Below are 23799 nucleotides of genomic sequence, written 5' to 3'. Positions count from 1 at the left end.
AAATACGCTGCTGTGCAAACGTTTTGAGCTAACCTGCATTTCTTTACATTTCGGAAGTTTTCAGAAGTGGTCTTGAGTAATAGTTTTCCAGGCTTTCTGAAGATCTTTCAGAGTTTTTATTTGGACATTTTGTTAAGCCACTTAACACCGACTTATTAATTGTTCAAGCATAAAAAGGGACCTAACTCGAGGGATAAACATGACAACTTGGAAAAGAACCAATTTCAAACTGTCTTTAGGCAGCTTGTTATTAGCAGCCTGTCAAAAAATGCATATCATTTGTTCTCGTGTCTTTAGTTGGATCTATAAAAAAAATATAAAATTGGATTTTTACACCAACGACATTCCGATTCTCAAAGACCTATTAGCTGAAAAGTTGGCATATCTCGACATGGTGAGCAATGACCTTTGACAAAGATTTGAGCAAATTGGACCAGTGCAGGACTAAACAACCTGGAGGCTTAAAACTATCTACAGTCAATGGTCACAATCTGAAACTCATGTCCTTAAGAAAAGGAAAAGAAATTCCTCTTATTAACTGTATTTCCATGTATGTTTACTGCCTCAATTAATCACAGCACCTATTTATTACCATGCCTCAAGACCTTTGCGCAGTACTGTATGGCTCAAAAAAAGAGATGTTATTTTCTGTGGATTGATGGATAACCATTATTGCAAAAAAAAAAAAAAAACGTGAGCAGACAATATAGAAAATGGGATTATAGAAGCCATCCCATTAAAAACAAACTTTAGCTTATATTTAAGCTTACAAGGTGTAAATTGCTTTAATATAAAATATTCCATCTGTCCATCACATAATCAGCATCACACCGATAACATCTGTTTAACTTAGACTCTCTTTCCAGCTTTAGTACCCAGTCTCACATAGTCATACGCTGAAATAGTTGGGATCTGGTCACCCTAAATATAATTACACGTGTTTGAAAACCAGTGATTGAACATGACATAACCCACTGAAACAGTTATTTTAATCTGAAGAAATCTAACAGACTCATACAAACAACGGCATATCTGATCAATCATTGTCTGCCTCATATGTTGAGGCATTTTCCATCCACTTTTCAGTAAGCCTGATAGGGAGACTTAAGAAAAAAAAAGTGTGTAGTAATGACATTGAATGTGGACTCTCATCGTATTGTGCTTTTACTAAGGGTCATCAAAAACCTAACACAAAGTGGACTGCCATGTCAGATTTTTTAAAATGCTTTGTGGTGCATGTACAAAAATGACCTTCAAAGAAAAAGCAAAAGAGAAACTTAAATGTGTTTACTTATACAAGTGGGCTGCCTTAGCAGCTTCATTATAGCCTATAACAACAAGAAGTGCTCCATTTTTGGCACATTTTGTGTGATTACAAACATCGCTATATCACTGGGCTACATGGCCTTGAAACTGTAAAACTTTGCTGATGCAGGATCACACATTTGCCACAGAAATTCCCAAAATTTCCAGTTCCCTACTTTAAATGTTAGTCCCACTTTTGACACTGACAGAAGAAACAAGCATCAGTTTAATTTTTATCCTTTTTTCTCTCTCAAACATGTGGTACATTTAGAGCATTGTTAGGTGTGTTAGCATTTGCCTGGGATACTGGATGAACAAAAAGGAAGAAAAAAAAAATAGTGACTTGATAACAAAGAGCATATTGATGCAAACCAAGGACAAAGAAGAATCTAAGTTTGAAAATAAATACTTTTCCTCTCCATTTAAAAAAAAAGAAAAAAAAAAAGAGCAAACTGAACAATATCTGTGTGTCTTCTTTGTCCCAGCTCTCTCAGAGGCACTGACAAATATGGACAATATTCTCTTTTCAATAGGCATGCAGTCCACAGGATCACAAGACCCCTGACGAAAAACCCTGTGGAGCTATAGCCATTCAGTTGTCGGTCGCTGGGTTGAAGATGATAATGGATAACATCCACTGGAGCAGACGATTTAAGAGACCGAGCACTCAGAACGGCTTTCATCCTGACTGGACCACCTGCATCCACCTTTCTTTCATCTAAGCCACATAGTTGTACTGGTTGGAGTTCTCCTTGTCACGCTCCATGTAGTCCCTGTCAATAAGAGACTCTATCCTCTTTTTCAAGTCAGCAGGCTGAGAGGAGAGGACAGACAGGAGGCACGAGTTAAAACATGAAAAACATGCCAGCATTTCAAGCTATATTTTGAGGTGTGATATAGAAAAAAAACAGACGTGAAAAGGCAGATTCATTTTAGTCTTCCCAAAATTTATCATAAAATAAAAAGTAAATTAAAACACCTTCTCCTTTTCCTCTAGACCTGCATAAAGGTTATAGTTTTTTTTGTTAGTTTCCCCGCCTATTTGATACATGCTGTTACACTGGAGCAGGGTCCCCAATCCCAGTCCACGAGGGCCGGTGTCCCTGCAGGTTTTAGATGTGTCCTTGATCCATCACAGCTGATTTCAATGGAGAAATTACCTTCTCAACATGTCTTGAAGTTCTCCAGAGGCCTGGTAATTTCATGTGATCATGTGATCCAGGTGTGTTGACCCAGGGTGAGATCTAAAACCTGCAGGGACACCGGCTCACGTGGACTGGGATTGGGGACCCCTGCGCTGGAGGATGCTGATATTAAACACTGCCAAAGTTTAAAACTCTAAATTTGGTCAACACAGCGTAACAGCAGCGTCTAACATTGTTCCCACACAGAGCTATGGAGACCATTATCTATAGCGCTTTACTCAGTCCCTAAGGACCCCAAAGCTACATTCAGTCATTCACCCATTCACACACACACATTCACACACTGGCAATGGCAAGCTACATTGTAGGGGGCGCACTGACAGAGGCGAGGCTGCCGGACACTGGCGCCACCGGGCCCTCTGACCACCACCAGTAGGCAAACATGGGGTTAGTTAGTATCTTGCCCAAGGATATTTGGCATGCAGCTAGGAGGCAGCCTGGGATCGAACCACCGACCTTCTGATTAGTGGCTGACCTGCTCTGCCACCTGAGCTACAGCCACCCCATGTTTTAGCAGGATCAAAAACATGTGAGACAACTGGTCTCTTGTCACTCTTGTTTGTGGCGTAGCTGCTTCTTTAAAAAAACAAAAACAAAAAAAAAAACAACCATGGAAATTCCAGACTGTACAGTTCCTCTAGTGGTCACCTGAGGCTGGCACCCAAAACAAGCCAATTCCTATAGAGTCACATCTTAAAATGCCCAACTTTTCAGCATTAAAAACAGATTTACAGCCTTGTAGATAAACAAACAAACAAAAAAATTCTCATGTAGAACTATTTGTGTCTGTGCGGCACACCCGTACTGCATATGGCTGCAGCTTATAGTTCTTATGAAGAAAAAAAAGAGAATAAAATTAACACTACAGTGGACAAAAAACACCAAAGTTAAAGCTTTTAAATGCAAAACTCAAAACCAATGGGTGACCTGACAATCATGTGAAAAAGTGCATCTTTATAGGAATGGAGAGAGTCCCCTGAAAACTTTTTCACATGACTGCATCTTTTATCCCGTACGTGAAGAGCAAACGTGTTAAAATACAAAGAACTTCTTTGCCGTGAAGTGAAACTTTCAATGCAGCCACTATCTCGGCTTCTCATTTTGGCTTCTTGATCTCTGACTATTTTTCCCCACTCCTTCCTCTTTGTGGTAAACACTGAAGTCACCCCCTATCATGTCCAAGCAAACTTTTAAACCGAATCAGCAATCTGTCACGCCGAAGCGTCACTGCTGTCTGGCCAAGTCCTAGTGGGGTTTTTTTTTGGTTAGATCTAGTTTAGCTGAAATTGTCGACTGTGGAAGAGCGGGGGTCTGTCCAGCAAATGAAAGAAACTTCCTTTACTGGAGGACCGAAAGTAGACGAAAAAGGAGAGGGACTGAAATGGTAAGTGAAAGTAGTGAATACCCAATACAATATTCACATGTAGGAAGCCCCACAGCTTGGAAGGTTTCAAAAGCTACATTCACTTCTCATTATTTCTACTACTAGATCATGCATTAAACCCAGTGTAGTCCTTCTGTATGTTAAAAATACTGGCAACTACCAGTGCTATTTCAGCCTCCTAGTGGACACACCTATCAACTTAAAATTGGCTTATTTTCAAGTTATTGCATTCACAAGATTTTCAGAAAACTAGACCTGAGGTCAAGGTCGTAGATACACTTATGGTGTCAATTTTAAGGCCCTACGTTGCCTCATACTCGAGTTATCACATTCACAAACTTTGGTGTCCGCACCTGGTGATGGCATTCCCCATCAGCTTTTACGACTGAGTGGTAAAAAGAAAAAAAACAAAACAGAAAATCAGTTGTGATTATCACCTTGACGGGGAACTTCAGCTGACTGTACACTTCAGACATCAAAAGATTATGGGTCAGAGTCTTCCTCATCTTCATGATCCGCACAATGGCAGCATCGATCTGATACTGACGATCCTGAAAGACTCTTTCTGTGGTGCTGGCTTGCTCCTCCACCTGAGTAAAAGAGGCGAGTTAAAAATAATTTTCCGATCCTTGAAAGATAATTTAGAAAAATACGGTGAGAGCAAACATACTGTTTCTTTCATCTGGATCTGGTTTATTTTGATCCTGAACAGCTTGTGTTTGAAGTCGTCATTGCAGGAAAACTTGTCCCCATCTTCTACATCTTTGCTTTTTGGGATTTTGGTGAGGACACGTGCTTTACCACATGCAAGTGACTGAAGAGTCCGCCGTAGCTCACTGTCCTCTGTGGAAAGGCCCAAAGATCAGTGTGGCTGGGAAAAAAATAGAGGATGCCATTTCTTCATGAAAAAGTGCTTTAATGTGTTAATACAAACCTATTCCTGTTGCCACTTTGATCTCTTCCAGGGTGAACTCCTCTCCCTCATTAAACATCAGTAAGACAAGGGTTTGGAAAAGTGACACCTGCAGCTCCTTCTTGCCCTTTTGCAAGAAACATCAAGACGATTAGCATTAAACTTGCCTCACTGAGTGAGCAAAACACACAAGGTCATTCTTAGAAAAGAGTTCAAACCTCTTTAAATTCAGCTTTTAAGACACAGTGGCCTAACGTCGACTGCCACTGCAGCTTCCTGCCACTGTGTTTGCCCAGGTAGAAAGTCTTGAAGATCTCCTGCAGTCGCACCATCTGGACAAAGATAAGAGAGGTGTTACAAAGCGACGCTCGTTATATTGAAAAGTACAAAATCAACCCTCAGTATTTGCTCAGGACTAACCTCAGGTGGCAGGTGCACTTCCATAGGGACGTACGTTGGCCAGTAGCCCATAGTGAGGATATTCACTGTCAGCTCGATATTGCCGGGAATGTTTTGGCACTGCATATACTACAGAAATGCAAAGACATGAGTTTATCTACCCACAAAGAAGTTTTAATCTTAGTAAACTGAAACTAGCAGGAAACTGAATCCAATAGCAGGATTTTAGACTGAAAACAGGCAGTGTTGGTGAGGGTCCACCCTTTCAGTTTTATTGTAATTACACAAGTCTGAAGACAGAAAATCAAACTAGACTGTAATTATATGAAGAAACTGAATTTTACAACACTGGAAACTAATTTCACCAAACGCTCGTTTACAGAGCTATTTTAGTAACCAGGTATTACAGAGATACTTCTATTATAAATGGCTCTATTTGTGTTTATCATCCTCCCGCTCTGTTTCCTTTATACATGTCAGATACTTTGCAATACTTTAATGTTAATACTTTCAGTTTTTATTCATCTTTATACATACAGTTTTTTTTCCTCAAAAAAATGACAGTATAATTCAGTGCGCCTTATGTATTAATTCTGCATCAATAGCAGGGAAAGTTTGTTGTCTGCATTTTTAATACGTCAGAGTTTATATGCACATCTGTCCTGGCTGACTGTAGTTGGTGGTTGTCTTTCTGACGCACCCACAAAACAAAACGCACATTAAGCCAGCTGCCTACTGTCTCACACCTCTTCCATGAAACACGTTGTTTAACTGGAGAACTGGTGCAAACCAGACACTATTCTCAGACTGAATGTGCCCCAGGTTTTATGTTATGCTGACAGTTGAATTACATCTTTTTGATTTACAATGTCTATATTTCAAGCCCTCAGGGAAAGCAAAGGTAGGCTAACACTTTGGTTGCATTGTCGGCAATTTTTTTCTTTTTGATAAAACTTCAATGGAAAGATTTGTCTTTTTTCACCATGTAATGCTTCAATATGTGTGAAACAAAACCTTTTCCATAACGTCATTTTTGCCTATTTATGTAGGCAAAGTGTTACCTGTTTGAACTGCACCATGATGTCCTTAGAAAGCTCCATGTCCTTGAACATCCCCTCCAACTTGCTGGTGAACGCTGCTCCACATTCTGAAAAACAAACGTTGTGAGTCAAAGTTCAATCGGTCACTGTCAGGATTCCATCATGTAGCGCCTGTGTGTACACGCGCTAAGAAATGGCACTAAGCTATGAAAACTGACCGTGTTTAAGCTTTGACAGCATTGATTTTTCAGCATCAACAGAAGCACTTTTTCCAACCAGCAACCTCTTAGCCAGGTCCTTTTTGTAAAACGCCTCGAAAACATCTTTTCCTGCAAGGACATCAAAGTCTCACAATAAAGGCCGCACAAAGGACAAAGTACTGTACTTACACAACTGTTACAGTAAACATTACCATAGATGAATCTAAAGATAATCATGATCTTATCCAGCATCTTCTCCAGCTCTTCATCCGTGGCCTCTTTGTTTCCTGCCCTCAGCTTTGAATCCACATGTTTTGCTATAGAGAAATGTTGATTATTATCATGTTGGCAGAATTATTGTTGTTGATTGTTATTATTTTTCTCTTCACTGTGTGGCAGTTATGAATGAGGAACATGCTTAGTTACAGACCTATGAGCTCTGCAGGTTTATTTGGCCGTTTGTTGATGAATGTTTCAAAAGCTTCCTTCATGGCATTAACAAATTTCTCATTCTTCATGAAACACACGTCGATGATTAGATCCACTTTATCTTTAAAGTCCAGCAACTCCTGCACCATGGTTTTGTCTTTTTCCGGATTGATTACGATCGTGCTTCCAAAAGCCTGAATTTGTATTTTCAAGACATTAAAAACAATTAAAACAGTGAATTGATTCTGTCTTCTCTTCAGTCTTTCATTTAAAAGCTGCCATACCTTTATGTATTCTATCCAGTGCTGCAGGAGCACGCTAACGCCACCACGCACTCGACTGAAGAGCTGATAGAGGAGAGACAGATCCTGAATTCTGTTCTCATCCAGCAGGTTGGTCAGACCTGCAAGTTTCAAATAACAGTTAGAGGTCAATCAAGACTCAGTATGAGGTGCAGACAAGACAGTCACATATCAGGTACTTCCAGAACAGTCACTTATGCTTCACTAAGAGTAAAAAAACTAGGACAGCAGGTTGACTTTAATTTCATTCCCACCGACTGGATTCATTGCAATCACTCTCAGACTGATTGCCAAAGGTTTACAAATAACTGCAGTCTAATTTTTCATGCAGGTTGCAAACATGTTGCAATCAGTATCAGTCAGTCTGCGCAGACGAGTGAAAATCGCTTGAGGTCCATCTATTTGCAATAGAGGACTCGACTTAACTGGTTGCATTCTGGTTATATTCCCAGAATTCCGCATCAAAGTTACTCGGCACCGATGTCATTCTGCATTTAAACTGCCATCCTGCAGTAACTAGAGGACTATTTGTTAAGGAATTTTTATTTTAAATTCATGATGTTCTGGCTAAACTCTGAATGTAAGTAGTGAATATGATTTTCTTTGTATGTAGACGACAGCAGATTTGATTTTTTCCCTCTTAACTTATCACAGTTCATCTCTGTATTATCACAAGCAGATTGCATGCAATTGCTAACTTGACTCTATTCAATTGCATAGTGATAGTCCTGTTGCCATCTAGATGCACGAATGTTGTTTTGAAGACACTGACTGATTGGTCAGAGTGGTCATAGACCTGGGGCCCGTTCTTCGTACCTCGCTAAGTAAGTCAGCTGGATTTGATTGTTGACCATTTCGCGTGATCTTGGATCGTTCGGTTCTTCGAAGCTCATCCGGGACTTGCTGTCATAGCAACAGATCCGTAAGCGTAAACCTGCTCGGGAGCAGGCTTACTTTATGTAAACAGGATTAGATCACGGGAACTCAGGTATGTCCGCTTCATTTATACGAAAGCAACAGCGATATTTTACCACTAAAGATATCAATGTAACTAAAGATAATGCAGTACTTGATTCTTGTATTGATTCCATACAGATCATTTCCTAAAAAAAGGGAAATGTACTATTAATCATTCTATTTCATGTATTTGATTATTTCAGATGTAATTCATATTTTAGAGTAATAATTGTAAATTACTTCGTGTAATCAAGATGTGAGACCACGGCTATAAAAGCGAAGGTGGATTTGGGAAGTCTGTCGCAGCCATGTCCTGTCCGTATACGCGAGCAGCCCATTGGGGAAGGTGCGAGATTGATAAGGAGAGTTTTCAGAATTCAGCGTATATTGCGGGACAGACAGGATCCTTTAGCTCAGCGCGACAGTGTGCTCATAGAGAGATATCGATTTTCCTGTGAGGGTATTATTCACTTAACCAACTTGTTGACGAGGGGGTGCAGGACCACCACCTGTCTTTGTTTGCTCTGCCCTTTTCTTGGTTGCTGTTAAGAACAAACAGATTATTTCAGGGTCTCTTTTCAAGAGACGTAAAGCAATATAAGTGATAAATATTACCATTCTGTAGCATGTTCTTATATTTCACTTTTACTTGTTCCCATGTTCTAGTGGGTCCTGTTGTGGCTCTAATGTGAAAGAGGATATAATGTAATAAAATATAATAAATTCACCCTACCGCCTACTGGTGTTGGCCAGAGGGGCCGATGGCGCGATATGGCAGCCTGGCTTCTGCCAGTCTGCCCCAGGGCAGCTGTGGCTACAACCGTAGCTGCCTCCACCAGTGTGTGAATGTGAGAGTGAATGAATAGTGGCATTGTAAAGCGCTTTGGGTGCCTTGAAAAGCGCTACATAAATCCAATCCATTATTATTATTATTATTAAATTACTTACGAGTTTAATTTGTCGGCAACTTTCTGCCAGCCCTCTCTCCTTGCTTTTGCAGCCTTTGCAGTGTTCCCTTGCGTTTTAATTAAACTCTGAAACTCCTGAAATCCCTCAATCAAGAGTTCTTGCTCTGCTGCCGAAAAATACCGAGCGCACTCCTTCGACATTTTCGCCGACCAATCAAAGGGTTGCCGAACAATGTTTCTACTATCGATGCGTAGCCCCTGTTAAGCCACCCAGTGATCTCACATTACTTCATCCAGCTGTACTAATCGTCAACAACAGGTGTGTTCGGAGAACCGGAATAGCGAGCTCAAAGTTGGCGCGATGATTTGATCTTGGATGTAGTAAGCGAGGTATGAAGAACGGACCCCTGGTACCCATTTTTGAAGCTACCATATCGAAGCCATGGCATCACAATCACTGCACACAGTTACAATAGGTCTCTTTCTATACAAAGCGGTGAAAGACAAAGAGACTTAAACAAAAAACTCTGGTTTTTGCATTTATAAAAGTTACAGGCCACTAGATATCTGCCTTAATGAGGACTTAAGATTTGCCTGCTTTTTTGTAAACCTTGTTGTTCATTGACTTTAATTCAAATTCTTCACAATGGAAATTACTGTCTGTTACCTATGTAATTTATTTAAATTTAAATTTGACAAATATTGTGAGCTAAAAGGCTGTCTTTATATCCCAACAGCCTTTTAGGACCTAGAACTGGTCCAAGGTTGAGAACTACTACTCATATAAACAACATAAAAACAAAAAGACTAATGCAACATTATATGAAACTAAAAATGTCTTAAATCAGACACACTGAAGAGAAAATCTTGTTAAAAAATTGCCATATGTTATTAATAACATATGGCAATAATAATTTTAATTAATAATAATTAAAATATTAAGTGTTTACCTTTTTGCAGAGTTGCCGTGAGATGTTCACCAAGCAGCTGCTTCTCCACAGCAAGGATGAGCGGTTTTCTGAGAGGAGGAAAAAGCTCAGGTTACGCATCGATCTCTGTCACCGTTTATTTGCTAAGTGAACGCTTCAGTCCGACACTCACTGTGTGCTCTGGTCCAGGTACGTGATTACTCTGTCAGCCTCCTCCTCCAAGCGCTTGTTAACGTGATGGAGATATTCTGGTACCTAAAAAACACATTTACATTCACACCACAGCTTTTAATGCTTATTCTGTAATGCAGATGAAAACTACCCATCGAAAGATTACATAACATCATAAAAAGTTGTTTGTCTTGCATAGAGGATAATTTGGCAGTCTTCACAGAGAGGTTTGTAGTTTTATTTTCCCTACAGTTTCTTCAAATTAAACTATAAGAATTGAGCGTTTGCAAAACAAAGTCTCTGCGCTTCACCTTTTGTATAAAAAAACAACAACAAAAAATCCACATAAACTAAGCTTCCAGTTGCAAAGTGAACGTTTTATAAACTTTCTGCTTCAACCAGGCAAATGTTTTTTTTGCTGAGCTAAAAGCTTCACTCAAAACACGTTTACGGTGCCAGACCTGCTTTTCCGCTTTACTAATGCTTAGTTCAGTGGCTACATCTGTGTTCCTCCTCTTCTATAATGAATTTCCACATGTGGTTAAATGGTTGGCTTTTTGTAAAATTTCCAACAACATCAAAAAATATTGAATCCTTTCTGAGGCATTAGTTGCTTATTTATTCCTTAGAAGAACCAAATGTGACAAAAAAGCTTCAAATCCTCACATCTGACAAGACAAACCCAGGGAATGGTTGGATGTTCTGTTAGAAGTAATTAACAAGAATTCTAAGAACAGCTGCCAAGGATTTTTCATGGGTTACTAAACGAATGACTTTAAGAATCGGTTTAGTCAGCTGATCAATGAATCGTGGATAACAGACGACAAAATAAAAAGAATGTGTTCCGAGTATGAGGTTATATAAATCACCTCTCTCTCCTGCATCAGCCTCTGTCCCTCTGCAGCGTACAGTCGATTAGTTTCCTCCAGAAAGCGTTGCTCAAAGGACTCTTGATAAATCTGCCAAGGAGGCCGACAGAACACAGGTTTCATTAAAAATATCTGACAACAGGAAACAGACACTTTATCACACCCGTGTGCAGGCGAGCCATGCAAACAACACACTTTTGTTGTGGTTCAAATAAACGGAGGAAATCCAAACAATCTGTGCCTTCAAAAACACATTTAGACCGTCACTACTTAATATCTGGGTTATTATTTGAAGAGTTGCCCTATTACCTGAAGGTCAGAGAGCATGCTCAGCAGGCTCCTCAGCAGACTGCGGTCTATCGCCTCCCCGTTTCGCTCCCTCTCAATGAGCAGCAGAATCCCGTCGATGGTTTTGCTCTGAACCTTCAGATCGCTGATGATGTAGAACCGGAACAGCTCCAGACCCATGTCCCTGAAGACCACAACAACCCGTTCACCATACAATAAAACAGAAATCAGCCCGAGTACGAAGCTAAAACCACAACATGGCTGATCACTCACCAAATCGATGGCAGCATGGAATTCTGTAAAACGTAGGTGCGATCCAAAAACAGGAATATACTCCTAATCATGATCTGTGGAACAAAGATACACAATTAATCACGCTTTCAATGTTCAGATGACCTCCTCCAATCTTACATATGAAGTTTAAAGGTCCTACAAAGCCTGCTGAGATTTCTCAGATGTTGCAGCTTCATTTGTTGGTGGTTAAAAAGTTAAGAAATGGAACAGAAATCACTTTAAGACGGAGAACAGATCGTTAGCTCTTTCAGTTTGGGGGAATTTTAATTCCCTGAATATCCATGTGTTGTTTAGGATGTGAAGAAATCAGGTTGTGCACATATTTCTATACTCATTGCTTTAGCTGCAAGCAGACTAATGTTGCGCATAGTCTGTCCCCAGAGGCTCATTCTGAACCAGAGAACAGCAAATCAAATTGATAACTCAGAGGCAGCAAGTTTAAGACCCACATATGAGACAAACATAACTTGGCTCAGGATAAATACTCAAATAAATGTATATGTTGTTCAGTTAGTAACTCACTGATTGAATTTCAATCAATATAAAATCCTTCGAGCAATAAAATACGGTATTACAACCTTGGGCCAGTAAAACTAAAAAGTGGGTCTGTGCAATCCTTCTTACTGTTTAGAGTAGTAAGAGCGCTGCAGAGGCAGTAAGAGTAATGTATTGTGGTATTAGTGTTAGTGGAAGGATTTGATAGCCTGCAAATAGTAAATTCATGGAGAACACATGGGTTAACTGCTGCTGACTACCCGAAATGTCTAAACTATCATTATGGGCTGGATGGTCTGTTGTGTGGTGGCATTATAGGAAAATTCTAATTTTTTACATTACATTTGTTTCTCTCTCTTCGCTGTCAAATACTCCAGTTAGCACAGATGCATCTGCTCCATACTGCTGTATGTAAATTGCCTATTATTGAAGTTTCATATGCTTGTTATGCTAGTTTTCAGAACCACACCCACTTCCTTCGATACCTGATCACTTTCACTTAAACAGCTTCTTTATTAAGTGTGCGATTAAGAAACCGTTACTGCGCCAGCAAGCTGGATGCCCTGTAGCGATTCAACTTTAAACACTAGCGTAGGTAGCAGACTTGAGATGTTCTATAGTAATGTCGTAAATTTCCATCTCCTCTAGCGCTTCTCACTCTGCTGGACTGGCTGCTTGCAGGCATTGCACAACTAACCTCATACAAAACCCAAGATAGTGATATTTGCAAAACAGTCCATTTACAGGGCCGGGGTGGGGGGTGACTAATGACAGATGCATTTGAGTTGCACTACTTGGAATGTAAGAGCCAGAATAGTTTGTCTCTGTTTGTAATATTTCATTCACAAGCCCCCCGACCAACTCTATTATAAATCAGTTTTAAAAAATTGCTGTTTAACAGTTTTTAACAGTATAAAACATACCATTTGTCTACAGTGATCTTGCCAGCACTTGTCAATTTTCTTCAGGAAAAGCACGCTGTCCAGGGCATCCGTGAGAACAAAGTTAAGGCAACAGTGGACACAAAATAACAACACCTTCTCTATGCGATTCAGCGAGCGAGACCGTGAAAGGATATTCTCTGAACTGATCAATTTGTGCCTTGATGTGGTCTTCACACACGGCCCTCAGCTGTTTGTACAACTTGGCAGAGATCTTATGGAAGCAGAGGTTTTCCACAGCCTGAGGGGAGAAAACAGAGCTGTCGGAATAATGATAACGGCACAGTTGCTGTTTGCAGATGGGGGAATTCAGCGGGTCTGTCTGGATACCTGGTAGAGCTCCTCTAGATTGTATTTGATTGACGTGCTGTTCTGTATGGCCTCCACCGCCTCCTTCAGCTTCTGCCAGGTCTCCTGCGTGTAGTTCTCGGGCAATTTGGGTTTTTCTGTGAGAAAAACAAAAACAGAACTGTGTTACCAGTCTCACTCATACTCAGAGGACTGATTATGAGTAGGCATAATCAGTCTGTCTAAATGCAAGGGAATACGTCTGTGATAACTTTTTAGACTGACTGTAACTTATTTTTGGTAAATTCCCAGTTAACTAGAATTAATTAAATTCCAGAATTTTCATTGGTGAGAGAAAAATGCATTTACCAACCAAGAAAGATAAACTCATTTGTGAAATAAGTCACAACCAAATTTGGGTTCCTCAACACAGATGTCCCTCTCTTGTTTCTATGTCCGTCTGCATGTGGTCTCTCACGCAAAATTACCATTTTCCCACTCTTGTTTTGGAGAACGATTCACTCTGCTCAGCTCAAGTTGCACACATGACAGATTTTTACGGATTATTTTTAATATACATTTAAAGAACGTTATCATTATGAAAACAATCTGGTTTAGTTTTGGGGCAAAATACCGAGGTTGCCACGGTGATACGAACCCCACTTTGTAACGTACATGTTGCTAAAATGAGGAGTACCTCTAATTTAAATAAATGTTACAGTTCATGTTCACAAACGCTAATAAACACTAACTTTTTCACATTTGCTGAGACCACACTGCAATACTCCTTTTAAATTTTTCTCTTGATTCTCTCATTTCTGTCTTATAAATATATAAGACAGCCCATGAGAGCACTTTAAAAAAAATATGCTTTTTTAAATGTTTGTGCAAGATTCTCACAGTTTAAACTTCTTAAATATTTTTTTTTAACTCTGTGGTTTGATTTGCTGTTCTTGTGTTTTTGTCTGGTCACCTTAAAGTCAAAGATGGTTTAAGTACTCATCACAGTATTAATCTGTTTTTTTTTTTTTTCACATACTACACCCGGTCCCAGTCTTCATTTACTCATTGTTGGCCATCTATAACAACTGTACCATACAAGCTGAAACCACAATATGAATTTTAGTGTATTAAAAAAAAACTGCACCTCAGTTTTTCTCAGTTTACTGACACTCAGCCAAATATTGTATCATCAGGTCTGTGACACACATTTGCACCAACAAAATGTCAAACCTAAAGACTTCAGATCAGGTATCTTTAAAGTGAAGATTTCTTTGTTCTCATGGAAGAAAAATGGGTTGGGGTGAGCAATCAATAACGCAGTTTACAGTTTATAGGGCTGACGCAGTGTTTACAGAGTAAACATGTTTACTAATATATATACAAATATATTCCATATATACAAAATGGGTAGTTTTTTAAAACACTTTCCAGCAATGTATCTGATAACTTAGTTGCCTCAGCATCACTGTCTGTAATAAAAAACTGAATAAAATAAAAAAGAACAATATTTATTTATTTGATATTTGTCTTGGTTAAAACTTGCTGCCTTTGTTTCTACAGCTTGAATTATTTGTTTAACACGTGTAAGGTAGGATGCTACTCTAACACTGGTTACTTACTGGTGTCTTGTAATCCAGTGTGGGCTGAGCCTGAAGACTGCAATAATAAAATACAATTAACTGATACTCTGCTACGTGTGCTGCAGCCCAGATTTCAGGGTTTTTCCTGGCTTAGAAAAGATCATCAAGGGGTGACAACCAGAGCTATTACAGTGTTGTATTCTTCTTATTAATTTATTATTACTTTTTATTCCATCTTGAATTTTCATTTTAAATTTTTGTTTAAGCTCGCTTAGTTTCCAGAGCCACTTTGCTTGACTGTATGCCATTATTATTATTTGAGAACATTTAGTTTTAGTTCATTTTCAGTGTTTGTTTTAGTCTGTTTTTATATATTTAAATTTATTTATATATATATATATAATTAGATTATTTGCCAGGGGTAAAATTCTATGAGTTCAGACCAAAACACTTGACTTACAGCTAAGTGGGCATCCCAGTCTCACTAAACAGCTGCATGTGTTGACCATATTAGCAAAGAGTAGATTTTTTTTTTTTTTTTTTTTTAAGGACAAAATCTTGAATTAGTCAATTACACAGAAATTTTGAATGTATTTACACCTAGTTTTGACTAAGTGTAAGCCGATATAATCGAATACACCTAAGTACAGACAAGTATAGTAAGCTTGTCTCTGTGTCTAAAAAACATTGCTATGTTAGGGATCAATAAGCCACACTTCCAGGTTATCATTTCAAAATTTTGAATTGGGTTCTTTAAAATTCTCAACTTAATTTCATCCAGTAAGTCAAGATTTCGAGATAATAACTCCTAAGGTCAATTTAATGTTCACTTTTAGTTCAAACTACCCACACAAGCGGTTTGATGAAAGACTAATCGATATTTTAACGAAGACCCCTATCATACATGACGGTACTGCACGCATAGGGAAAATATGGCCCGAGGACAAAAACTGCTTGGCTCCTGATGTCTTTAAAGAATAATCAGACCCGAAGCTTCTGGGAAACAAAATACAAAAAAGATTTATGTTCTTGGATTTCAAAACAACGACTGTGAGAAGTCAGTGCTGTTATTTCACTCACGTTGAACAGACGGCACTCCACTGCAAACAACTGCTCTGTGATGAAAAGCAACACCTTCAACCTAATGGTAAATATATCAAAATACCAGAAGGCCGTACAGCCTTTAAGTGGACTGTTTTATTTCAGATCTAATACTTTACTTGAATCCATTAATAGAAACGCCACCAGTGGCCCAGATGGACTTGAGGCTGGCCTAACATAGTTTGTTTTACAGCCCATCGATGGCATTGAACCCTGCAATAATAGTCTGTCAATGTTTACTATTACTTTTTTTCCCCTGGCCACTTTATAAACAAACGTATTTTATGCTCAGGCAAATGAAACTTTAAAAAAAAACAGTTAAAGAACATGCTACACCTACAGTCATCAATAACTGTCGTTCGGTGGGATGTCCACATACCTAAGTCCTCTTTTTTTGGTATGTAAGTGGAAATGGGCCTCTACTTAAACAGGTGATAATGTCCTCCAGTGTTCAACTTAACAGGCCAACAGATCAGACGATTACTGCCCCACAAAGAGAAGCCAATTTAATTATTTTAGTGGAGTGGAGTACATGCTTTCCCTCTCTTTAGACTCACCCCTCCATGCTGCAGGTACTGCTGTTGGAAAGAGAGGATGGCTGCTGTTAGCTCGCAGCAATGTCTACCAGAAATCTGGCATATTTAAAGATCTGGCAGCTTTAACTTTAGCTCCTGATTTTGGATAGGGGCAAATGAAACCCATTTATAGGTTTAAACTATCCATACAGGTGGTTTGATTTAGCAAAATCAAAGGAACTTATTAACTTATAGTTACCAGGATTACTAATCAAGGAAATACACATTTTTCCCAAGTTTGCCAAAGCCCGTGATATCTTTGTCCTATGTTATGGTACAATTTTTAAGCATTCAACTCATAGATAGTTGTTTAAAATGAGCTCTAGTCTCTGTTAAATGTGTCGGCCAGCTGGGACCATATCATTGTGATATAGCAGGGATTTGTAAGTTTAAGGTGTGTTTTTTTTTTTTAGGAGCTTGGACCCCATCATCCACCAGTGTCTACCTCTGAAGTTCTTGATGACTAGTTTCTTGGCAGCACCGGGTTTACTGTTGGAGAAGGTGGTGGATCCTGCAGTTTTCGTCAGTCCGTTTGCGTGGTGCCCCACGCCGCCGGGCAGGAACATGGCTTTGCTTTTGTTATTGGAGCACGAAGCAGCAGCAGCAGCAGCCTCCTCAGCCATTTTCACATCGAGTCCAATGAAATCCACTGAATCCTCAAACCTCAACTTCTTCTGAATGTGCAGCGGAGTGGGAGAGGAAGAGGAGGAGGAGGAGGAGGAGGAATTCAGGGTCTTTGGAGGCGAAGAGGAGATCGTGTCACTAGTGTCTTCCCTCTCCGAGCCGTTTATTTTCCTCTTTTTCGTAGATGTGATGTTACCGCTGTCGGTTTTGACATCAGTAGCCGCGGGTCTAGCCTCCTGGGTTGGCGGTGGTGGGGGATTAGGGGAAGATAAACCTGTTGGAAACATGAAAAAACGGGAATACTAATTCTTAACAGCCAGTCTTCTGATCGGAAACTTCCAGGGTCGCCGGGAGGGGGGAAAAGCTCAGCGTCCGAGAGCTTTTATCTGCCTTAACGCGGAGAGGTTAAACCCAAGTCCTCTATCCTGTATAAAACAGACAATAAATCACAAACTACAGAAGCTCCACTTGAACCTAGCCTCGTCGCTGTCTTGTTATTGCTGGCAGGAGACGAAAGATGGTTGGCTATTGCTTCCTCTTTTGCCTCGCTTGTCTAAGCGCGTCGCAAAGTCGTGCAGAGAGTGAGCGGTTTGAGGAAAGCGGCTGTTAATGAAAAATATTTACAGGAGAAACGCAGAAACTACGAGAACACGCTCACATGGGAGGAAAACAGCCGTCGGCGAACACGGGAAAAATCCGCTCAGAAAAGCTAGTCCGTGACCCCACCGGAAGTACTTTGTACAAAAGTAGTTTTTGCACAAGCGTGTTTCTTTTTTTCTAAACCAACCCAAGCGCTGTGACCGTTTCGGCCACAAGATGGCGCCCAGGCTCGACGTTTGACGTAAGTGTCACGCAAACAAATAAATAATAAATAAATAAATAAATAATGCAATCGATGAATGAAAAGGTTTTGTACCCAGTCAACCTTTTTTATTATTATTTTTTTGTTTTGACCCATGACAACTAATTTTCTTGGTTTGTTTGCCCTATATGTTTTGAATGGTCAACTACTTGTAATAAAGTTAATTTCAATTTAAAAAAACCAAACAAATCAACAACAAAAACAAGGATAAATAAGTTTCAAACTTCTGCTTCTTTGTTATCCGGTATTTTTTTTTCTTTATTTAGAAATGACGTCAGTTCAAACGGCACCTTCTGTAATTCCCACACTGAGTGCAGTCAATCTTTTCTGGGAAAGTACCCATGAGTTTTGGCACCGGATTTGTATATTTATCTTGGATTGTATTACTTGCAGCTTTAACTTTGGCTTGAAAAGCTTACTTTGTAATATATCTCACAATATTTCTGGCAGGATTTTATATCTATAAATGTACAAATTTCCAATTCATTCATTTTGGTTTTGCGTTTCTTTTTTTCTGTCTTCCCTGATTTTCTGTCCCCCTTATATTAACAAAGTTAAATATTTTAACTACAATGTTCTTTTTGCACTGTGGTGCGAATGTTAAAGTAACCAGAGTGAAGTATATATAAACTAAATTTTTATTTAAAAAAAAAAAAAAAAAAAAGTTGAGATGATCATGGGATTTGAACCAGTAACCTTTGGCTATGAAATGATAGTGCTAACCATTGCACCAGCAATACTTTTCCAATAGAATTTACTAAGAAAGACTTGACTGTATTCAAAATCGATATTGATTATAGATTTTACCGCGCAGAAACTCTGGATGTTCAGATAAACATCTGTGATACAATATTTTATTATTCAAGATGAAATTATGAAGAACACACCATTTATCATACAACTATTTTTTAATGAGGGAAAATTACAATTCATGAAAGACTTTCAATATAATACCATCGCCATCTTAAAATTCAAACAACAAACATTGCTTTATTAAATGATTATAATATGCTACGATATATGGTAGGTGACTGGCTTTTCTTTCATTTTAGCAACAGATATTTCACAGAAAAGAAGATCAGACACCAGCTAGGCAGGATAAGAAAGACAAACGCAACAACATTGTCATCCCCTTTGTAGCCGGTGTATCAGAGAAACTCGGGAGAGTTTTCTCCAAGCACGACATCCCAGCTTACTTCAGACCCAGCAACACACTCAGACAGAAACTGGTTCATCCCAAAGACAAACTTCCTAAACACAAACTTAACAATGTATTGTATGCTGTACAGTGTAGCGAGGAATGCCCAAACCTCTACAATGGAGAGACCACTATATACATATATATATATATCTGTCTGGTACAACGTTTTTACATGCTTTTATAGGTGTTGTTAAAACTATACACATACTCAGTTTTTAAAATGTTTATATATATATAAACATTGAAGTTATTAATGCGACTTACTAAAGCTGCTCTGTCACAAAGGAAATTAAATTAAAATAAAAAATATCGGGACTTTGTCGTGATAAGAGAAACGGTTGTGTTACGAATATTACCTAGGTAACAGGATGACGCGCCTTTTGACCTGACTTGCCGTGTGACGTGAAAACTGTTGCAAAGTGGCGCAACCCACGCACCGCTGGCCCTCCACTGCTGAGCAGGCGTGGGGTTGCATTAGCTTTACTTGATAGATGTTCTTGTGACTTTTATCTTGTTTCCCTGAACGTAGTCTAAAGCAGACACCGTGACATAATTTCACCCACTCGAGGAACGCTGTAACGACGACCAACGACGATGTTTAAAAAGTACGTTATTGGTTATTTTAAGTGTTGTAGTTAGCAACAGCTAGCTCACTGATTAGCATCCTCGAATTTTGTAAGTGGGCTCAGCTAATAAGACAAGCAGGCTCGACTTATGATAATATATGAGATATTTTGTTGCCGATATAAAATTTAGGCTGCGGCGGACTAACAGAAAATAAAGGTTGTTTAAGGGTGCTGTGTGATGTCTGAAAATATGCAGACGCATGTGGTTTGCCTCTTATGACTGAGCTAAATGAATTACTTACAGGTCCTACTTGTCGCTGTGTACTGAAAGAACGTGAAAAGTGACATTTCAAACACTGAAACTAGAAGTGTTTTGAAAATATCCATGACCATTATGTTAATAACTTTAAGCAGATTTAAGTCAATATTTTTTATTTGAGCTTACACATATTGGCGACGAGGGAGATGGATTGATGGACAGATCGAGGTACAATTACGTTATATGATAAAATCAGGTGTAAGTCGTTGAAGTAAACAGGCCAAGCAGGACGCCTCCTTAATCACTTTTATCTGCTCTCTTCTCATGCTGACTGTGTACTGGGGGGATAATAGGTTTACTGTTTATAGATGCATTTGGATTTTGAAACATACCTCCTGTGAGGAATGCATGGAAAAGTTCAGGGCTGGGGTGTAATCAGCATATGAGAACATTTGTTGCCAACTTTTTTTCAGTTGCTGTCTTTTAGGGATTGAAACGGCACGTCCTCCTGTGTCACACCAATCCTTTGCATGTCTTATAGTATAAATCTATGAACCTCCTATGTGGTCTTGCTGTTTTCTTTCTACCTGCCAGCTCTATATTCAGCATACTCTGGCCAATATATCTACTGTCCTTCCTCTGCACATGTCTAAAGTATGCCGGGCATACCATACATCATAACCTCAAGTTTACAATCCAAGATAGCGGCAGTGAACGTAGTAAAAGTGTAAAACTTTTAATCTCCCACTACCCCAATTTCCCCCCACTCCTGCCTCTTCTTCAGTTCTCTTGTGTACCGTCTTTAGTTTATGGTGATTGACTCCAGGGACTTAAACTGATCCACTTAGTTTTAGAGAACTCCCAGCTATGGGGACCAAAAGCCAGCACACTCATAGGGGCCATTCCAAACCTGGATAAATGTGGGTTGTGTCAGGAAGGGCATTCAGTGTGAAATCTTTGCCAGATCAAAGATCACAAAACAGCTGTTGTGTTGACAGCAAATATTTTATTCAACACGATGTATATCTATAATAATGTGTAACATGGGTTGAGAGATATTGGTTGTTTTCTAAAACCATGTTTAAAAGGTATAAATCAAATTTTTAATGCCTGCATACGTTCCTGATGTTTGCTACAGCACATTGACTAAATACTTTAACTTAAGGCTCAGTTTCAGTGTTTTTTTTTCTAGTGTTAAACGTGTTACCTTTTCTCCTTTCAGATTTGATGAAAAGGAAAATGTGTCCAACTGTATCCAGCTGAAGACATCAGTGATCAAAGGTATCAAAAATCAGCTGTTGGAACAGTTCCCTGACATCGAGGCATGGCTCAATCAGATAATGCCGAAAAAGGACCCTGTGAAGATAGTGAGATGGTATGATTGCTCATTTTAATATCTGTTATTTTTATATGTGGTGTATTTTTTCTAGAACACAAACCCAACTGTGAAAAAGTTGGGATGCTTTGTAAAATCGGAATAAAACAGAATGCAGTAATTTGGAAATCTCATAAACCCATATTTTATTCACATTGGAATATAGAAAACCCCAAACTGTTGAGGAGGTAGAATTCTGTATCAGACAAGAACGGGACAGCATTCCTCTTCCAAAAGTCCAGCAGTTCTCAGACGTTTAGAGACTTGTTAAGACAAGAGAAGATGCCACACATGGTAAACATCGCCCTGTCTCAACTTTTTTTTGGAATATCTTGCTACGTCAATTCAAACATTTGATGTTTTCTTTTCTCTGTGGTGAACAATAAGATTTCCAAATCATTGCATTCAGTTTGTATTTACTTTCACACAACCTTCCGAATCCAAACTGAGTTTGTAGATTCATCCCTACATTTGTTTCTTTATTTGTTGCAGCCATGAACACATTGAAATCCTGACAGTGAATGGAGAGCTGCTTTTCTTCAGACAGAGAGAAGGACCTTTCTACCCAACCCTCAGACTGTTGCATAAATGTATGCGAGACCTTCTAATGCCGCTTATTGCTCGCTGTATTTTAATTTCCGCCTTCTGATGAACTTTCTGTTTTTTGTTGTTGTTGTTTTTCCTTCTTGTAGATCCTTTTATTCTTCCACACCAGCAAGTAGACAAAGGGGCCATTAAATTTGTCTTGAGTGGAGCCAACATCATGTGCCCCGGGTTGACATCGCCAGGCGCTAAACTCTACCCAGCTAAGGCTGACACAGTTGTCGTATCCTTTCAGACATGATGCTCTGTCTTCTAGGTTTAAGCATTTATTCTATTTCATGTGAACTCCCCCATTGGTTTGTCTTTAATAAGTGAATTCAGGCAATCATGGCAGAGGGGAAACAACATGCACTTTGTGTTGGCGTGATGAAGATGTCTACAGAGAACATGTAAGACTTTACTGAGTAAATCCCTCACTAGTTGCTGCTGCTTCTTTTTTCTTAAATGTGCTCAACCCGCCCTTTTGTTTTGCAAACAGAGAAAAAGTCAACAAGGGAATCGGGATTGAAAACGTCCACTATCTGAACGATGGACTGTGGCACATGAAGACGTATAAATGATAACGCCAGCCATTTGGAAGATGTACGGAGCTCCTGATAGCGAAGCATGAGCTGCCAGTCAACTGTTTACACCTAGAGACTTAGCTGTGTAATCTACTGGAGGCTTTGAATCAACCGTCACTGTCATGCAAAAATAAAAGAAAGAGCTTGCTTTAAAGTGTATCTCAGTTGGCATTTTGTATTGCGGGAAAACAAATTGTAAAATGAACCACTTAAACAAAACTTGAACATGTCAACATGCTCTGATGTGCAGTTGCAAGAAAACGTTTGTGTGAATGCTTTGTGATTAATAAAGGTTTCTTGATTTGATTTCTCATGAAAACACAGTCTGCTCTTCATCTAAAGCCGTAATTACGGACAAATACAATCTGATTAAAAATGCACAAACAGTTGGACTCTTCCTGTCTTTATTAAACGGGGCTGGAAAAGAACGTTGAAATTAATAACTTGAAGCTCCATAAAATTTTTCTCATCCCCCAACTGGTCAAAGTACAAGGCTGCCCCACCCTGAATCTGGTTCTGATGGAGGTTTCTTGCTGTTAAAAGGGAGTTTTTCCTCTTTAGCTGTACTGTTTACTTCTGTATGTTTTATTATATCACCCGACCCCCTGAGGATCAGATAGTGGAGTGTTGCCACATGCATAAACATTGTCGTTTTAAACACGCAGACCCTGAAATAACCAGGAAGCCCCATACCATGATGCTCCCTCCACCGTGCTTCAAAGCTGGTATGAGGTCTTCCTCTTTGGTCTTCCATTAACACAAAGACAGATTTTTCCAACTTCTCTAGAAAAACAGTTGTGATTGAAGACAGGTCCACATAAACCAGACTTCGTGAGTGCGGTCTTTATTTTTATGGATTGGCACCACTACAGGGCACAAAGCCTATATCTCCTTAACTGTAATGCCTGACTCCGAGTAGCATTGGGAGAAGCGATTAGCTCAGAGAATCTTACCTTTCCCAGCCTGCACGGAGAGCATTTTAAATAACAAATCTGCTTAATAAAAATATTGAAATGAGCTATTTTCAGTTGCTTCCTTGTGGCAAGTAGTCACCACAACATGCAGAACATGCCAAATCAAACACAACGTTGTGTTTGATTTGGCATGTTTTGCAACACACCCTTAAAGGGTATATACACTTATTTGACTTACTGGAACTGAACCAGCATC

At 39.3% G+C, this 23799-nt stretch overlaps 2 protein-coding genes across 2 annotated transcripts; one reads left to right on the top strand and one right to left on the bottom strand.

Moving 5' to 3' along the window:
* Positions 1–759: 759 nt before the first annotated feature.
* cul4b (cullin 4B) lies at positions 760–17975 on the bottom strand. Its single transcript, XM_040016410.1, has 20 exons — positions 17022–17975; positions 13360–13475; positions 13167–13270; positions 13012–13081; positions 11573–11646; positions 11321–11483; positions 11012–11101; positions 10144–10226; positions 9993–10060; positions 7160–7278; positions 6877–7069; positions 6659–6763; positions 6465–6575; positions 6268–6353; positions 5228–5335; positions 5026–5139; positions 4829–4934; positions 4565–4737; positions 4332–4484; positions 760–2119 (listed from the first exon to the last, which is right to left on the bottom strand). Exons 1-20 carry the CDS (start codon positions 17485–17487, stop codon positions 2024–2026), a joined length of 2598 nt encoding a protein of 865 aa, XP_039872344.1. The 5' UTR covers positions 17488–17975; the 3' UTR covers positions 760–2023.
* Positions 17976–19684: 1709 nt separating this feature from the next.
* Positions 19685–23018, top strand: mcts1 (MCTS1 re-initiation and release factor). The gene is made up of 6 exons (XM_040016417.1): positions 19685–19868; positions 21311–21463; positions 21956–22053; positions 22156–22289; positions 22388–22455; positions 22545–23018. The coding sequence occupies exons 1-6, from the start codon at positions 19858–19860 to the stop codon at positions 22624–22626; spliced, it is 546 nt and encodes a 181-aa protein (XP_039872351.1). The 5' UTR covers positions 19685–19857; the 3' UTR covers positions 22627–23018.
* The last annotated feature ends 781 nt before the right edge of the window (positions 23019–23799 follow it).

Source organism: Simochromis diagramma, unplaced genomic scaffold (genome assembly GCF_900408965.1).
Source record: "Simochromis diagramma unplaced genomic scaffold, fSimDia1.1 OVJJ01000685.1, whole genome shotgun sequence".
Classification (NCBI taxonomy): domain Eukaryota; kingdom Metazoa; phylum Chordata; class Actinopteri; order Cichliformes; family Cichlidae; genus Simochromis; species Simochromis diagramma.
Note: the sequence above shows the minus strand (reverse complement) of the source record. Positions and strands in the feature narration are given on the sequence as shown.

Bases quoted from the DNA above. Each gene is read 5' to 3' on its own strand.
- cul4b (XM_040016410.1), bottom strand. From the start codon at position 17,487: ATGTTTCCAACAGGTTTATCTTCCCCTAATCCCCCACCACCGCCAACC. The intron at 13,476-17,021 runs GTAGACACTGGT...TTTTTCTCACAG, and splicing joins AGTCATCAAGAACTTCAGAG to AAAAACCCAAATTGCCCGAG. The intron at 11,484-11,572 runs GTGAGTGATCAG...TGTGGTCTTCAG, and splicing joins TCCATGCTGCCATCGATTTG to GGACATGGGTCTGGAGCTGT.
- mcts1 (XM_040016417.1), top strand. The intron at 22,054-22,155 runs GTATGCGAGACC...TCCTTCTTGTAG, and splicing joins CCTCAGACTGTTGCATAAAT to ATCCTTTTATTCTTCCACAC. The intron at 22,290-22,387 runs GTATCCTTTCAG...AAGTGAATTCAG, and splicing joins CTAAGGCTGACACAGTTGTC to GCAATCATGGCAGAGGGGAA.